Here is an 18334-nt window from a genome sequence, read left to right on the forward strand (position 1 = left end):
ACCCTGCCAGCCCGGGCCCCGTGCTCCTGCCACCCCGCCCTGGGCCCCCACTGGTGCTGGCCCCAGGACACCGGTGCAGGCCCTGAGCTCCTGCCCAGCTGTGCTTCTGTGCGCCCGTTCGCTGCTATGCCTCCTCACCTGCTGCTGCTTTCACTGCTGTCCTGCCCACTGCCACGGTGCTCCAGCACCATGTGGTTCCTGGCTATATGGCCATGACCGCAGGACTCAGCAGGAGCTCGCCTGGCCAGCCCCTGGGGCTATTGCCTGTGGTCCTCCCCTGCCGCCTTGCCCCCATCTTATCTGCATTTCCCTTTCTGGTGGAGAGAGGCGGAAACAGCTTCACACTTCCAAGCCAGAAGCTTCTGCTAGGCAGAGTTCTGATTGTGGGGAGCTGGGGGTGGGGCAGTGCCAAGGGGCCTCTGCTGCTGGTTCTGGCCGTCGGCTTCTGTTGGGTCCTACTGCCCCTGGCTCCTATCATCTTTTGACAGGCAGTCAGGAGCAGGTGCATATTAATTGTCTACCTTTTTTAGGGGCCCCGTGAGCTGGATAGAATGGCCTGGTGGGCCAGATGCAGCCTGCGGGACATATTTTGCCCGCCTCTGCTCTAAGCCCACTGGATGTTGAAGGACTGATAAAGAAATGTGGGCTGAGCAGGAGGTCTGAATTTGTAGGTCTCCAGCTTTTGCATCTGAGATACAGGACTCTGCTCTCTCTCACCTTGGGATTTTACAAGCTACAGGGCATACATTTATGGTATTCTGAAGTGTTTTATCACTCCATTATTGGAGGTACTAAATTAACGTGCATTAGAAAAGGTGCATTAATGCAAGTGTGGACGTGCCTGGTACCAAGTCAGAAATCTTAAGTCACTTAAGATCATAAGTCCCACTAAAAGTCACTGGGCCTATGCTCATAAATTCCTTGGGTATTTGCTGTGAATCATCCCTTTCATCTGTAAAAAGATGCCTCCATTTCCTTGACTGCCTGAAATAGCCTGGGATTCCAGAATGTGATCACTATAGAGGCACTGAGGAAAGCATACCCCTTGCTGGACATGGTAGATCAAAGCCGTAGGCCAAAGGAGCTGGTAAGTATCAGTTAGCTGTGAGAGAGGGTGATCTGGGATGGTAACACTGACATGTTACATTACAGTTTTGGGTAAAATAGCTGCGAGCTAGCCTTCCTGTACCATTCATGGGGGACTCCTGCTGGGGAAGATGGAGATTGCGACCAAATGTTCTGGCAGCTGGCACTCCTGTGCTATTCTCTATTGTGTCTGCTGTTGGAAGAGCTTAGAGCTACAGTAGCTTTCAACCTCTTCTTCCCCCCCAATCTCATGTGCATTTCTTCACTATGCCTTACAGTGACTGCAGCTGGGATTTAACAGTAACTAGCAATTTTGTGCTCTCAGAGACCTGATTTTCAGCAAGTCTTGTGCATTTCTGAGGAAAAATAAGAAATACACTCCTAGCTTGGAAAGCCTTGGCCTGCCCCTTTATTAACCCTTCATGTCAATCCAGAAGGAAGCAGTTTGTAAAAGGGATTAGTTTCAGATTACTAATCTAGCCCTCCTTGTTTTCTGGCAGCCTCCTCCAACTACAGACTTCCCTACCATAGAAGGTAAGTGAGTCTTCATTTGTGTGGGGGTTGCTATTTCTGTTCACTCTGTAGGCAATCCAGCTAGGACAGCCTCTCAGTACTAGAATACCAACGCAGCTCATTTGGACAAGATGGTATACCATGTTTGTCTCTCACTTTCTGAAAGTAATACATGGTGATGGAGAGCATGTTTTTGCTGTTTGTTCAGTAGCTGGGCAACTAGTATTTTCCATGTCTCTTCCAAACATCCCAGGGGTGATTCTGTTTGGGGAGCCAGTCCGATGGGAGACAAACTTGCAGCTGATTATTGATGTCCTCCTGAGCAATGGGAACCCTGGGGCAGAACTGAGTGCCGTGCCATACCCCCACATACCTGTCCTTGCCTGTAACATGGACCTCCTGTGGATGGCAGAAGCCAAGATGCCAAGGTGAAAAGCATATTTTGTTTGAGTCATTTTAGCCTACCTGTGTGGCTCTCCTGTTAGTAGTCATTCTTTGGGACCTGACCTACATCTTTTCCAATATGACTAGGAGGCCTTTTCCTTGGTTTTGGTAATACTGAGATGTAGGATAGCTGAGTGGATAGCACCAGCACTGGGACGGGCCTTGAAATTACTTTAGAAACTCTGACAAATGCAAATTCTTGTTCTGGTGTCTCAATATGCATATATCCTCTGGTGTTGCTGCCAAATCAATCACGGTCATACATATTCCAAAATAAAGATTTTTATTCCATGTGATGGAGGGTAGAGTAATGGAAATGATGATCTTTTCTTGGGCAGGTTTGGCCATGGCACCTTTCTTTTGTGCCTGGAGAACATCTACAGGAAAGTGACTGGAAGGGAGCTGAAGTACGAAGCCCTGATTGGCAAACCCAGCATTGTCACCTACCACTATGCTGAGTATCTGATCAAGCAGCAGGCAGAGAAGCAGGGGTGGGAGTCTCCCATCCGCAGGCTATATGCTGTTGGGTAAGAGACTATTTTTTTGCTTGTTTATTTAAAAATCAGAAAAACCCTAGAGTCCCTGAAGCACCTCTAGAACTTCCAATTTAATTGCTGCTCTGATTTTCATCAACCTTAAAGATGACTATATCCCTGCTTCATGCACATCCATGACAGAAAATAGCATGGTCATCCTGGGAAAGTCATTGCTGCAGGATGCAACATCTACATTGTGTGGCTGGATTTAAATCAGTGTAGCAGCATTAAGCCAGTGTTAGCATTCCAGGCATGTTAGACAAAGCTAATCAAGCTTTGGGTACATAAAGGGGGACAAAGAGGAACACTTTGCAATTGGCCAGATGCAGCTTGGTACTCTGGGAGGTTTCCTCCTTTGACCTACGCAGTGGGGATGCTGCATTGGATAGACCACTGGTTTGTTTCTGGTAGTTCTGTACAAGCCCCTATACATGTGCACTTTGTGCTAGTACAATCTCAGCCTGTCCACTCCCATACAAAGCATGTAATACCTTCAGTTTCCCTCTCCTCCGATTGTCTTGCGCAGGGATAATCCTATGTCGGACATCTATGGTGCAAATCTCTACAACAGCTACCTCAAAGCTGCACACCAGACCCAGGCCCAAGCTGGAGTGCTGGGGAGCGTGGTGGCAGCAGGTCCTCAGAAGGACTTCAACCTTGGAAATGATAGCAATGTCTTGATGGAGAGCTGCGAGTCTATTCTGGTCTGCACTGGGGTCTACCGTCATCACAGAGACATGCCCCCTGTTTCAAATGTGTGTGTGAGGGACACAGTGTTCCATGGGCACCGGGACTTCTGCTTTGATCCCAGCTTGGTGGAAGCCTCTTATGTGGTGCAGGATGTGAATGAAGCAGTGAAACTTGCTTTTGAGAAGGAGACCTGGAGTTAGGAGTGAAGCAGGTGTGGCAGAAATCTGATCATCACAGTTTAGCACTGAAGCAGAAGGGAAAGGGGAAGAAACTGGAAGCTCTAGCAGAGCTGAAGACAGTTCCCAGGTCCCTGTGGGCTTGATGTCAAACATCCCCCTTGTGTTGTCAATTATTTTGCAGTCCCAATAGCTGCTAGCAGGGTTCCAAACCCTTGCAGAGCTATACTTAAACTGCTGTTGTTGCAGTGGGCTCAACCCTCACGTGGGCAGGGTCCATCTAGCTGGACCATCCCAGCCCCTGTGTCTGTGGAACTGTAGTTATCTGAACCCTCTTCCTTCTCAAACTCTTCTATGCATCTAAGGTGAGGACTACACAACCCTCATCCATGCCACACATTTTATGGTGAAGTGCTTCCTCCCCTGTGCAGAAGACCATTGGCTAGTGCATGAGACCTACCCTGCTCAGAGGCTTGAGTGGGTCCTTCATGGTGCCTGGTACACACTGCCAATCAGGGCAGAATTTAGCCATTTGTTACCACTGTCCTCAAAATGTGCCTGTGGATGTTAAGTAGCCTTCTTTGCCCAGAGACTTAACACATGCAGCCTTTATCTTGAAATAGTACAGAGAATCTCAGTGGCCATACGCCGAGTCCCTCATGGAGCTGAAATGTTGTGTCATGCCATCCTCAGCTTCATTCTGTGGCTCTCCAGCAACAGAAACTGTAGCAGGTCTCCTCATAGGAAAACCTGTATAACCACAATGACTTTGTGCAGCGCCAAGAACGGTGTTATTCCTCCTTTTAACTTTGTCTGAAAACACCTCTTCATCTGGCTGCCAGCCCCAAGGGCTGACAGCCTTGCTTTGTAGCAGCATTAGAAGTAGCCTCAGCTTATAAACTGTGAAAGACAAGGAGATTGCATTTCTGCTGTAATGTTGGGCTCTGAAGTGGTACTGAGGTTGAACAAAGACACAGGAATGGATCTTCTGGCTGTCTGTCAGAGGGTCGATGCCCTCCGTGCCCAAGCATCACTGCTTCTAAAATGGCATCCATAGGAACTGGGGTCACTGCCTCTTCTTCCCCTGCTATGCTGACTGAGAGGGCAGCCGATTTCTGCTCTTTTCACTTGGAATGATGAGGCTGAAGGCAGTGCAAGGGCCATAAAGCCAGAACACAACCACATTCAGGAACTGTAGACTGTTCTCATCTTGGTTTCTGGGTCTTTTAACTAAAGTAGTCTTCCTCCTAATCTTCCCCCCATTCCCCTTGTCCATTTGTTCCTCAGTAATAACCCTAAATCCAATCCTCTTTCTGAAAGACTCTCCAGAACAGTCAGTGCTATTCTTGGTTTGGCTGTAGCAGCCAAGAGCTCACTGCCTCAGCAGCCTTCCCACGTTTTGCAGAACTGGAGAGCTTCAGTACTTTAGCTCTGGCTGTGATGAGGGGGAAGGGAGTGACAGAGGCAGGCATTAAGGCCTCTCTCTCAAAAGTCTCGAGGAATCTAATTTAACTGTGAAAATTCCCCCCAGGTGAAACTTAAACGGGGGGGAAAAAAAAAAAAAAAAAAAGATATTGGCTTAGGCAAAGGATTCCTCTTAGGGCTGCAGTCTCTCTCTGGTAAAACCATAAGCCATCCTGGGTCTTCGAACCACCCAAATGACTCGTTGCTAGATTTTGTGTCACAACAATTCATCGTGTGCTAGTTGGGTTACTCCTAGCTCCCAGCAACATGTGCCCAGGAGAAGAAGCGGGCCCCAAAGTCAGATACAGCTTTTGCTGGCCACAATTTTACTGGGGGGAGGAAGGGGTCCACTTTGCTTTCTGTTCAAATCCCAGATAAAGTGTTTGCAGATTTCCTGCCTGCACTTTCTTTGACTTCAGGGTATCTGCCTAGGAAGGTTGTATTGGGAACCAGGCTCTTTCCTCTCACTTGACACACTAAGGCCAAGGATTGGGTTCTAGGCACTGGAAGGGGATTGCATGTTCTGTCAGGTGACAGAGACAGAAGCCTCTTCTTTCTTGGTAAAGCTTTAACACCAAGCCAAACTCCAGGTCCTGCTGTGCAGTCCTGCGAGACCTGCAATGTGGAGGAGCTTATCCCTTGCTTTCCCTTGTTCTGGCCCAGGTTTGTTCTTGAAGTCTTAGTGGGACAAGTATCATTAGGGCTGCCAAGATGGTATGCAGAAAGTTGAGTTTAATTCAGACTTCCCTGGATTGCTTAGGGAACTTGTTACCTTGGTTTTCTCCAAGCTATAGAGACCCATGTCTTGTTCATGAAGGATGAGCTTTGCTGGACTTGGCTCAAGAGAGCAATATTCTGTTCCATGGGTTGGAGCCAAGTCTTGAATGACTTTCCTTTGCATGCAGTGTACCAGCCTAGCACTACAGAGGTCTTTCTCGTGCTTCTTCATTCCTCTGTCTCAACTTGTCCCTCAGCCCCCATCAAGATGGTTGACATTTCTCTGCAGAGAGATTGCCAACAAAAGTTGCTAATTTTCACATGAACAGCAGCCTCTGTTCAAATCCTAGATGAGCTCAGGCCACAGAACAGCTGCCTGTTGGTGGCAGCTACTGGTCACTCCTTCCACTGGGCATTCTGGACCAGATTTCAAAGGCAGGTAGAAACTAAGTGTGCAGCTGCGTAATCATCTATTAATCCTCCAAACGCTTTAGTTACATGTTTGGGGCTCTATTACTGGCGATAGCTGGTAATATGGTTGTTACTTTGATGCACACATTCTTGTCTCTTGCATTTGGCCCAGTAACTGTGTCAAGCCTGTGGTGCTGTCCACAGAGGAAAGTGTATGGCTGGAATATATTAGCCAAAGTTCCAGCATCTGATTAGAGTACTTTCTTTGTAGTGGCTTTCATAGAAGGATATGGGAGAGTTCAGTAGGTAGGAGACAGCATCAGTCTGCATCATAATGCCCTCCCTCAGAGTAAGGAAGTATCTAGGATCTGTATTCAGCAGGGAGTAATCTTGCAGGAAGCGGCCTGGATGAGCCAGTGGTCCCTTTCCATTCCTAAGTACAGTGGAGGTGCTGGTGTGTTGCGCTATGCAAGTCTGCTGCACCTTTGGAATTGTAAATCCATTCCTCCCTTTCCAGTCTACCCGTTTGTCTGGGGAGTAGGGCAGGGATGGAAGAGACCTTTTAACCCTCAGATCTGGTATTCTAGTCAAGTTGGGTTGCACAGCGTGCATGTCATATTAGCCCTGCATGCCCGTGAAGGAGTTAAAAGGGGAAAAAACAACAACCCCCCCTAAAAAAAACAAGAGAAACAAAAACACAAACCCCAAACAAACCACTAAATAAAGAATTTTGTTCTCTTAGCACCCACCCCCACATGCACCTTTCCCTGAAAGGATCATACCACTTCTAATCAGCCGTAGCCTGTTGGCTGGGTGACTATGAGTGGCAGGTAGTAAAAGGCCTTGTCACCTGTCAGCGGGCATATTTATGTGTGCAATTAGCATGACAAACTCCAGCACAGTTTATACTGGAGTTTACTGCCCCTGGTCACTGCGTTTGCATGTATGCCTGGGATCACAGCACATTGAACTAGATTGGAGCAGCCCTGGTTGGTAGGATGTCGGGTCAGCCTGAAGCTTCTCCAACCTGATTTGACATGCTGTGGAGGGGCTGGCTGAGGCATGAGGGTGTTCGAATGCAGGGCTAGCCAGCAGGCAGCCCCTGCACTGAAGCACCCTCATGCCCCAGCCGGCCCTATCACTGTCTACACGTGTTGCTGTGCACGAAATAACACTGCTGAAGGATAGTACTTAGGTTTACAAGTACTAACCTACGGTAGAGTTAATTACTTTACTGGAGCCTAATGGCTACATGTGCAGATGCTGAGACTTTACTGCAGAGCCAGTTAGGCAACTCCACTGTAAATGTCTTGTGTAGATGTGCCTAGCCTCTGTTATGAACTCCAGGCCTTTTTTTTTTTTTTTTTTTTTAAGACCTCTCTACTGTAATAAGCAGCAGTTTGCCAGAATCTTGTTCTACCAAAAATAATGGTCCTCTACCAGCTGGATGCAAATGTTGAAGTGAAGTGAAATCTTTGCACAATTAGCTGCAAGGCAGGGTGGGGATTAGCCACTATCCTCTACTTCTCATGTATCCCTTTCCACAGTTTGGATTCTGGTTTGGAGCAAATTTCCTTCATTATAGGTGGTCTGATCACTCAGCAGTAGATGCAATCTTAATTAGTGCTCATAAGTACTGTGCCTCTCAGACAGTAATGCTGTAAAGGTCTGATCCTGACATCTGGACCTTTTGTTGGCTTTGAGAGATTTTTGGATCAGCCTCAAAGCAAGTCAAGCAGGCAGAACTAGAATCTTGTAAGTGAGGCAGAGCTCCCCTTTCACACAGTAAGGGACAGGAGAGCAGACAATGTGGGGTGGTTGTCCCTGATGCGGTGTGGGGCACGGGGGAGTGTTCCTCTTCAACTACCACCTCTTCCTAGGCATAGCGAGTCAAAAAGACTGATTGTGCAGGGGGACATAGTTTCATAGTTGGCAGGGTCGGAAGGGACCCGAGCAGATCATCAAGTCCGACCCCCTGCCATGGCAGGAAAGAGTACTGGGGTCAAACGGCCCCGGCAAGGTTTTCATCTAACCTCCTCTTAAAGACCCCCAGGGTAGGAGCCAGCACCATGTCTCTTGGAAGTTGGTTCCAGATCCTAGCCACCCTGACAGTGAAGTAGTGCCTCCTGATGTCTAGTCTGAATCTACCCTCTGCCAGCTTGCAACTGTTATTTCTTGTCATTCCTGGTAGTGCTTGGGGGAACAGGGTCCCCCCTGACTAGTTTGTAACAGGCCACTAGATCCCCCCCTCAGCCTTCTCTTGTGGAGGCTGAACAGGTTCAGGTCTCTTAGCCTCTCCTCGTAGGGCCTGCCCTGCTGGCCCCTGATCATGGAGCGCCCCACCCTCTGGCCCCTCTCAATGCTGTCCGTATCCCTCCTGAAGTGCGGCGCCCAGAACTGGACACAGTACTCTAACTGTGGCCTGACCAGTGTCACATAGAGGGGGAGGATCACCTCCTTGGACCTGCTCAACTTAACCTGCTCTGTGGATGCAGGACAAGGTGTGGTTGGCCTTCCTGACTGCGTCCCCACACTGTTGGCCCATGCTCATTTTGGCATCAATAATGACTCCAAGATTTTTTTCAGTCTCTGCACTGACAAGAAGGGAGTTCCCCAGCCTGTAGGTATGCTGCTGGTTCTTCCTCCCCAGGTGCAGTACCTTGCACTTGTCAGTGTTGAAACGCATCCTGTTCTCATCTGCCCACCCCTGTAACCTGTCTAGGTCCGATTGCAGCCTATTCCTCCCTTCTAGCGTGCCCACTTCTCCCCACATCTTAGTGTCATCTGCAAATTTGAACAGGGTGCTTTTTACCCCCTCATCCAAGTCGCTGATGAAGATGTTGAACAGTGTGGGTCCGAGGACCAAGCCCTGGGGGACCCTACTGCCCACATTCCTCCAGGTCGAAAATGACCCGTCCACCACCACTCCCTGGGTGTGGCCCTCCAGCCAGTTAGCGACCCGTTTGACTGTGTAGATGTCGACGCCACAGTCCCTTAATTTTTTTGATGAGAATGGGGTGAGAGACAGTGTCGAAGGCCTTCCTAAAGTCCAGAAAGACTACATCCACTGCTACACCTGCACCTAAGGATTTTGTCACCTGGTTATAAAAGGCCACCAGGTTGGTTTGACAGGACCTGCCTCTAATGAACCCGTGTTGGTTGTCCCCAAGCATAACCTCCCCTGCTGGCCCCTTGCGGACATGTGCCAGGATAATGCTCTCAAAAAGCTTACCCAGGATCGAGGTAAGACTAACTGGCCTATAGTTTCCTGGATCCTCCTTCCTCCCTTTTTTGAAAATGGGAACCACATTGGCCCTTTTCCAGTCCTCTGGCACCACACCAGAGCACCACCAATGCTTGTAAAGCCGTGCCAGGGGTCCCGCAATGACCTCTGCTAATGTATGTAACCGCAGTAAACCCACTTCCAGCACTAATGCTGGAGTTTCTCTTTCCCCAACGTACAGGAAGCCCTTTTACATTCTATGGCATGTTTTGTAACAGATCAAGCTGATATCAGTTTGGGATATGACAAAGTTTAGCTTTTGTATTCAACTTAACCTAAATTCCAGAGCTGCTCTTCAGACCAAGCGTATTTGCCCAAGAATATAAAATCGTTTTTTGTGGAAATAAAATTTAACGTGTGCAAATTTCATGATTTTCACCCTGGACTCTTTAGCAGCCTTTGACTTCTGTCTGGCCCTGCTTTTTCAGAGAACTTAAATGTTAACAGGTGCCCCCAAGAAAAACTCAGAGCTGGCCTGAAGGATGTGCTTGGCTTGGAACATAGTGTCCAGTTCTCGTGTCCAAAAGGGTCCAAAAGAGCCATAAGAATTAGAGGATTAGAAAGACATGCCTCATTGTGAAAGACTCAGTTCATTAGCCTTATCAAAGAGGAAGTGGTGGGGTGGGACATGGGAAGAGAGAGACTGGTTTGGGCTATAAGTATTGATATAGGAAACAAACTTGATAAGTTGGGCTCTTCAATGTAGCAAAGAGCTAACAATCAATAGCTAGAAGTTAAGGACAAGACTAATTCAGACTAGAAATAAGACAGAAAAGAAGGATAATTAACCAATGGAATAGTTAAAAGGATCATGGAGTATTCTCAGTCACTGGAAGTTTGTCAGGACTGGACAGTCTAAGGAACATACTCTAATTTAAGCACACTTAATTGATTTCTGCTTCCAGTTCAATACAAGGAAGTCCTGTGGCTCATCTTAGGAGTAGTCAGATGAGCAAAGTACTATCAGCCCATTGCCTTGGAATGGAGTCTTCTACCCAGTCTGTCTGAAAGATTAGTTTAAGTGCAAGGTTTATCTTTTCCTGCCTGCCCCTGTAATTGTTGCAATCTGCTATTGTGGAAGATGGTGATGATCTGTAGTAGCTATGCTTGAAATGACTAATTGGGGGTGGAACCAGATGCCTGACAAGACTATAAATAGGACATCATGTGTAGGCGCAAGAAGAATCTGCTTCTGGGCATGCCTGTCAAAACCCCTATGTTAGTGTTCCTATGCTTATATTGCCTATGGGGTTCAGTTTGGTAGGTGTGTGGAGAACACCTAATTGAAGGTGGAAGGAACTGCTCCTCTTTTTGGAGGAAAGTTCAGCACCTGTCCAAGATGTCGACACCAAGGTTTATTTCTTTTGTTGGATCAGGGAGTCTGCAACCCACAGCTCTCAAGAAGGTTTGGAGGTGTGAACCCTAAATGGAAAAGCAGCCCCCAGGCAATTCACAGCTTATGTGTCTGACTCTCTGAAAGAGCGGGGCTTAAGATTCATGTCTTCCCTCAGCCCTTTGCTCCTAGGCAGCTCCCTTCTCAGCATGCTGGCTTTTCTGGATCTCTTAGGTGCTCAGCTCCTCTCCCACATTTTATAGGGAACCTAGTCTCCCTGCTCAGGGCTGCTGATTTTGCTGCAGTAGCGAAACAAATGCCGAATACTCCCAGTGTCTGCTGGCAAAAAAGACATCCCACAAACTCATACATGTGTTTGTTTGTGAAGCTTGAACTCCCCTCTCATCCCATCCCCAAGACTAGGGGGCCAAGGTTGAGGCACACTGGCAGGGCTGTGGAGAAGCAGTGGTTCTACTGTGTAGAGAACGAGATCCAGGTAGGCATCATAAAAAAGATGCTCATACGGACTCGGGCAGCACAACCCTGATTATTGCAGTGCCCAACCTTTTAGTGCCTCATCACCTAATAGAATCCACAGCCCTGAGGGAGGGACCCAGGCCCTTTGTATAATGCCTGGGAATAGTTTGGTGCCCAGGAGCAGGATACACAGAAGCCACCACTGCAAGCTATGCTATAGGCAATGCTCACAGGCAGGTCCTGGGTATGTTCCTATAGTCCAGAGAAGGCCTGAAGGACTGGTGTTCTGGGGGAAATAGCTATATCCCACTAGAATACATAACCCTGAATCCTCTTCTGTACCTAATGTTTTTTCACAAAAGGAACCCTTTGGGGGAAAAGTAACTGCTATCCCCTTTAAAGCACCCATCTGCTACAAGTAACACACTGATTCAAGTCTTTCCTTTGCCTGAGTTTTGAACCTTCATTCCCATATAAAGGTTCTGATCAAACAGTAGCTTATTCTTGGGCAGGAGTACTCTCCCTTGCCCTACTGATTAAACACAAAAGCACTCACTGGAGAAGGGATGGGAAGGAAGATCTTCCCTTACCACCTTTAGATGCCGTGCCTCAGGAACTTAACTTGGGAACCACAGGGACATTTAACATCTTTTTAAATGAACAGGGTTAGTCATCCAAGTGCTTAGGATGTGGACCTTGGTATCATATCAGCATGTTTAACCAGCAAGAAAATAAAGAGCTAGTTAGATTAAAAAGAAACCAAAAACACAACCCCCCCAATTATTTCAGCCAATTTAAACTAGCATTTTCTCTCTTCAAATTTTTGCTTTGCCTCAGTCTAGGGTCAGTTCTAATAGGTGCTCTGCCACTATTGGGGGGTCACTGTTTTATACATAACATATACAAGCTTCTTAATTATTTTTAAAACAAGTCTGGGAAATGATCACTGTAGCTTTCATTGCTAAATTATTTCATCTCACATTCCATTCAAACAGGGAACAAATTTCTCCATTTTTGTTCCAAAATAACTATATCCATGAATTCATTATGCATCATCAGCAGTTTTGGTACTAGCCTGATGAAACTATTCTACTCAGGACTACTGGCTTCTACCCTGCACATCTGAGGAGATTAAATAACTGTGATGTCAAATGCTCACTATAGAATCACACAGTGTTCCCATCCCCCACAAAATGCATGCTAAGCATGGTCTGATGCGATTAAGCCAATTCACTCTCTCCAAATTCAACTTAGAAACAAATGGAAGATGCTCTCTCATGCTGCCAGTTTCTGACAGCTCTTCTGAGACATAATTAGGGTCTTAGCTTCTGATCTTTATTTTAGGCGTATTTTTGTCTCATTTTCCAGAAGGAAAACAGTGAAGTCTGCCCCACCTCCTCTCCAGAATTTTAACCAGCAACAAAAATTCCACAAGCCAAAAGTCAGATCCTCTGACTAACCAGCAGAGCTCATTACTCCCTCCTTCCTCAAATCATTGTCAAGACTGACAATGGTAGATTTCAGGTATTGGCAGCAATTACTTCACAAAAACAGATTTACAACTGCTAGCTGCTCTTCTGTTCCCCCACCCAACCTTTAAAAAGAAAGAGAGAAAGGATCTTTAGAAATAATATAGGAGCTGCTGAAAACTGAAGGGAAGGAGGAGAAGACAGGAATCAATTAAAGCACCTCACCATTACAGTTACTTGCTGTTAAAAGCATCCAGTCTCCTGTCATTGTCACACTGTGAGCATCCTGCACCCAGAACTTTGTGCTAAGGAACCAAGAGGCTAGGAAAGGCAAATTACTGTAATCCATCCAGCAGTGCTAAGTTTAGCCACAAACATTTTGCCTTTTGAGTTTGAGAATGATATTTCTGTCCCTGTCCCATTCCCCTCTCCCACCCCATAAAGGAATTATTGGAGTCCTCTCATTTTCCTACCTTTACAGTCTTTCTGCCCTCTTACTTCTCATTTGCAACCATGCCCTCCCACAGCTCAGTCAACCCTGCATGAACAGGTTCTTCAGTTCTTCCTGATTATCCTAATAACTTATTCTCAGACCACAGCACTTGAACTGGCATTCCCTGTCCCAGGGTTAGGTTTATCAAGTATTTATGAAATACACCTCTCCCCTTTAGCCTTATAGCAGACTGGCTCTCAGAGGCTTACACCAGGCTGCACACCTCTGGCTGTAGCACTCTGCAGTCTGGCAAGGGCTATAGCCTGGCTGCAAACAGTTGGAAATGATTACAGGCTGCCTAGTAGGACTTGGACAGCAGAGAAAGATAACTGGCTGGCCACAGGAACTAAAGGGCTCCCAGGGCAGGGAGTTAAGTGAGAGATAGGGAGGAGCCAGACTCCTTCTTGGCATTTAGAAAGAAACCCAAGGCTGTGAGGTTGGAAGCAGCTGCACCATCACATGACTGGAGTTGGAGCTAAGCAGAAAAGGAAGACTAAAGCATAGAGGAAGCAACAGTGAATCAGAGGCACCTTCTTGAGGCTAGATGAGACTCGGGACTGTGAGTGCACTCCATATGGACTATGTCAAGTTATGCTATTAGATGCCAATTTATGTTGGTGATGGTTCCCGAGAGACAAGTGTGCCCAGGAAATAAAAAAACAAAACAAAACATGCAAAGTTTTAAAAGCTTTTGAGCTAAGCACACCCACAAACCTGCTACAAGACCTTTATACCTAAACTCTTCCTTCATGACCCTCCCTTGCTCAAACCCTCTCTTCCCTTGTTCTACATGCCCCTTCAGTTACCTCTGAGCCAAGAGTATCACTTACTCCAAAGCAAATCTGGGATTTCTGGAGTCTCTGAAGGTCTTCTCTTGTCCTTGTTTCACATTTCCAGCCACCCTTCATAAACCTGCATGCTGAATAAAGTAAGCTTCCTCAGCCTGAAAGTCCGTTTCTCAACAACTTCCTCTCTCTCCAACCTCAGAAGACCTGATTTAGCCTGTCATATGATAATGCTCATTTTCTCCACCTGGGGAAGCCAGCTAAATGGGTCACAGGTGAGATTAGAACCATTACCTCTTGAAGATCAGTTTCTTTACAATGCTCCCACTGTGATGATCTGTCATCCCCATAATAGCGCTTGTTTACAACTGATGATATTTTGATGTGTAACAAGTCAGAAGTCCTAAAATTTGTGAAATAAGACTCTAATCCTAAGGCAAAAGAGATGTATGCACTGGAGGGAATGCCCCTGAAACAGCTAAATGAATATATCCACCTTAATCTAAGCACATCCTAAGTAATCTATAGCACATCCCTGTGCATTACCAAGCGAGTCCAGGCAATGTGACAGCAATAAGTGACTCCTTCCATAAACCAGGGTTTTTCAAAGCAGTGTCAACTTTTACCCTGAAGTTGTATGAGAAGCTGAATTCCCAACCTCTGGAGCCTGGCAGAACTCAAGCAAGCAGTTTTGAACAGTTTTTACTGTTCAAAATGTAGTACTGTAGAATGCAATGTTAAAAGCAGGAAAGATGTGTTTAGTCAAGTTTTTGCTGGTTTGCAAGACCAGTCAGATTTCTTAAGAATGTCATAATTAAGCATATCAATGATCCAGAAAGTCAGCCTATTCCAGTCTGAAAACAAAAGATGTAGTAAACTGGAAAGTGGCACTAACATTAAATTTAGGTTGTTTGAAATCAAAACTACCAAGACCCAGTTAAGTGTTATCCACACACTCTTGGTTCTACCCTGACTGGTTTGTAGATCTCTTAACTAATGGAATTGGAGGAGAGAGCATTTGGGGGGAATTCCTCAACATGGTTCAAGAAAAGGAAGTCTGTCTATACTGCCTCACTGCAGAGCCTGGGACTTGCTGGCAAGAAATGGGTCTTGCCTGCTCAATCCTGTTCCATCTGAGTCTGGCAATTAGGCAGTATGCAGCATAGAGGGGTCCTGTGTGGGCTCCTCAGCACCACTCTCAGGTCTCCAGAGAGCATGAAAGGACCCTTCTGAGCTATCTACTCCATGTCATGGCTGGGGCCTGATGGAGCAGGAGTGGGTGGGTAGGTTTTTCTTTTCTCAGTGGCAGTCCTAGGTTTGGCTAGGTGGCAGCAGAAACATAGCTTCAGTGACGCTGGGTCACATTTGAACCTGAAACCGAACAGCAGTCAATGACCGTTCTCTTGGTAATAGAGACCTAGCTGACCCTGTGCTCATTACATAGCAGTAAATGCCTGACAGAGACTGAAGTAAGCCATTTGTGGTCTTGTACAAAAATTCTATTCAATGCTTAGACATATTTTCTCCCTAGCAAACAAGTTTTTCCTTTTGATCAAAGGGAGAAAGCCTTGCGGGCCAAGCAGTTACCTCCACTGCCTCAATTTCAAAACCTAGATGTGGAGCTTTCATCTACTAAGGAGTCCACAAATCTTGAAACGGGTGGAGAACAAAGTGAGTATCTCTACAGATACACTTACAGAGTCTGGAAATACCACTTTATATTGCAAGGGATGTACGAAGGGAATTTTCTGATGAGCATGTGTTACCTTTTGCATCTCAAATAACCCAAGACAAAAGTACCCAAGTTGTAATTAGTGTTTGTTATAGTGCCAATGTCACCTTATAGTGATTTTTATTTTACTGTGCAGCTAAAGGATAGTAGTAAACTCCAAAAGATTAGGGGATTACAATGCCACCTATAAAAACAGAGCCAAAGGAACCTGGTTCTCAGCAATGGACTAAATAGATCTAAACAGGTCTGGGGACCTCTAAATGAATCAGGCTGGACACAGAGCCTCACTGCATTCAATTCCCTGGATTCTGTAGTACAGGATCCTCAGTAGAGGACTGCTAATCAGACAGCTCATGACATGAGAAAATCAAGAGTACCAAACCTTTGGCATTGGACTTGGCTGGCCTTGAGAAACCCGAGAATCACAGTGATACTTATATAGGTGTTACACCTGCCACAGAGACAAGGCTGGCAACATCTCTTTTCCCGCTCTAAAAAAGCACTCCTCCAGATCTCAGTATTTCTTGTTTTTGTTGGTCTTGGAGTGCAATCTTGCAGTTCCTCTACTCAGACTAGTTACTGGGTATGTTCCCCATATGTGCTAACTGCTTAGCACCTGCTGCTTCCAGTATCTTCACTCCTTCCCTTCACTGGTACTGACCATCCTTCTTAAAATAAAATGTTTTGTTAACAAGCTGGAACACAGCATGAGAAGAAAGAACAACTAGCCTGCATGCATTTTGGGTTTCATCTAACCTTCCGCTTCCTCTTAAGGAATGGGAACAGAACTGAAACCACTCTCTCTCCTTTGCTTTAGAGCAGTGGTTTTCAAACTTCCTAAAGGCAGGGAACCCTTTCATATCACTGCTTCTGACACAGAGCACTTACCCCTATTTTGTGAACTGGACAGGGTCAGATGACCTAGCCCTGGTGGTATACCAACTCCTGGCCCCCCCTGCTATTACCTGCAGTCTTTCTGTGGAAGCCCTGGTGACCTATCGCTGACCCCCAGGTTTCCACAGAACAGTTTGAAAAACACTGCTTTAGTGTTTGGCTACCCAACAAAATGAGTTATCCATGCTAACCTGAATCTATCTAAAACAGGTAATGATAGCAGTGAAGCATGTACTGCATGTGTGGCTTAACAATTAAAGTACAGGTTCACCAGTGGTCCTAGATATGCCCTTGACTTTGCCGTCCCATGTGGAAACCATGATTCTCACCACTACTGTTACCCATTGTGGGCTAGCTAGATTAAAGCTAGCATGGGTACACCTATCCATTTTATAGTCACTTTGCTGTGTTCATTTCAAAAGCAGAGATCTTCCTGCTTCCGTCATGACTGCAATTGACAGCATGCCCTATTGCTCTTCTTCTCTGCCCTTGTCTGAGAGAATCTTCGTGATGCAGGAGGGACTTCAATTTCAGAGAAAATTATCAAGGTATTCAATGACTTTCTTTGTGTAAAGCTCAGGTATGAACACTACTGGACCACTGACTGATTCCTCCCATTGGATGAAGCTTCAAATAAGAACTATCAGAAAGTAGATGTCCTCCTAACAGCTATGCTATTGGTTATGTAGTTAGATCACTTGGGTCTCAAAGGACTGCAGCCACTGGCTTGATGGTTGTATCCCACTTATGGGTGAAGGTGTTAATAATTACATGAGTATTAGGTAATTCCTGTTGTTAATCTAACATGCTATCAGAAGTCAAACACATACATCACATTTTGGTTACCTGCCTGAATTACAGGCACATATGGTCATGTCTCATTCCAACTCCTCTTTAATAAATCACATTTCAAAGGTACAGTATAGGTGTTGGGGTCAGGTGAACTCAGGAACCTGGAAGCAAACTGACAATTCTGGCCCCTACTCCATTCTGACAAGTCAGTGGTACTAGATTTTTGGTATCTTTAATTGATGCAGATCCTTCTGAGTGTCATACTCCCAGTTGGAAGCAAAACCATTTCAGCTGGTGGTTCAGCAATGTTAGTGTGTGTGTGTGTGTGAAAGAGAGAGAGATCTTTAGCACTGGTAGAACCAGGGACTTTAGGGCTGCTTATGCTCCACAATGACCCACTTCAAACACACGGTTCACCAACAGTGCTTAGTCCTCAGCACCAGACTTGGTTGACCAAAATTAGATCCAGGGAAACTGAATGTTACATAGTGGTGCTAAACCACTTCAGGCGAGCAGAAAATCCCTACAACGGCGCTTGTGCTCTATGCCACACAACACAGATACAGGAACACTTCCATCAAGTGGCTCAACATGTTTGATGGTGCCAGACCTTGATTCAGACTGATAGATCTGGGGAACTTAGTGCCGATTACAGTGGATGCTAGCCCACTTTTGGTTTACATGAGTCAATAATGTCAGGACCTTGGCATTGAGCTCAGGGGACCCAGAGGGAGCAGGGACCCATAGCAACACGTTGACTGTGCCAGAACCTTGGCCCTGGATGAAGATGACACACAAGGATGCCACAGCTGGGATAAAGTCAGTAGGATAAACCCAGGGATCTGGCCATTGCTCCAGCCAAGCAGAGCACCAGTTTAGTTAATGGATGCCAAAGGTCAATGCTGCATGCATACATTGCCAAGTGTTGTGGACCGCACTGGGGGAGGATCTCTTCTGTCTATGGAGATTCATAGATGTTAAGGTCGGAAGGGACCTCAATAGATCATTGAGTCCGACCCCCTGCATAGGCAGGAAAGAG

At 46.3% G+C, this 18334-nt stretch overlaps 1 protein-coding gene across 8 annotated transcripts in view; it reads left to right on the forward strand.

Moving 5' to 3' along the window:
• HDHD5 (haloacid dehalogenase like hydrolase domain containing 5) overlaps nt 1-18334 on the forward strand; it is a 23897-nt gene that overhangs the window by 4922 nt on the left and 641 nt on the right. The window contains exons 4-9 of one of the 8 annotated variants that reach the window (XR_003093023.1): nt 994-1087; nt 1587-1620; nt 1853-2027; nt 2382-2570; nt 15436-15548; nt 16926-17051. Coding sequence is in view for 6 of the 8 variants with exons in the window: in XM_014517889.2 (XP_014373375.1) it covers nt 994-1087; nt 1587-1620; nt 1853-2027; nt 2382-2570; nt 3106-3469 (856 nt within the window). In the remaining 2 variants the exon portion in view is untranslated. The other 7 variants (XR_003093024.1, XM_025198822.1, XM_025198823.1 and 4 more) reach the window with 7 other exon arrangements.

Source organism: Alligator sinensis, unplaced genomic scaffold, assembly GCF_000455745.1.
Source record: "Alligator sinensis unplaced genomic scaffold, ASM45574v1 scaffold87_1, whole genome shotgun sequence".
Lineage (NCBI taxonomy): Eukaryota > Metazoa > Chordata > Crocodylia > Alligatoridae > Alligator > Alligator sinensis.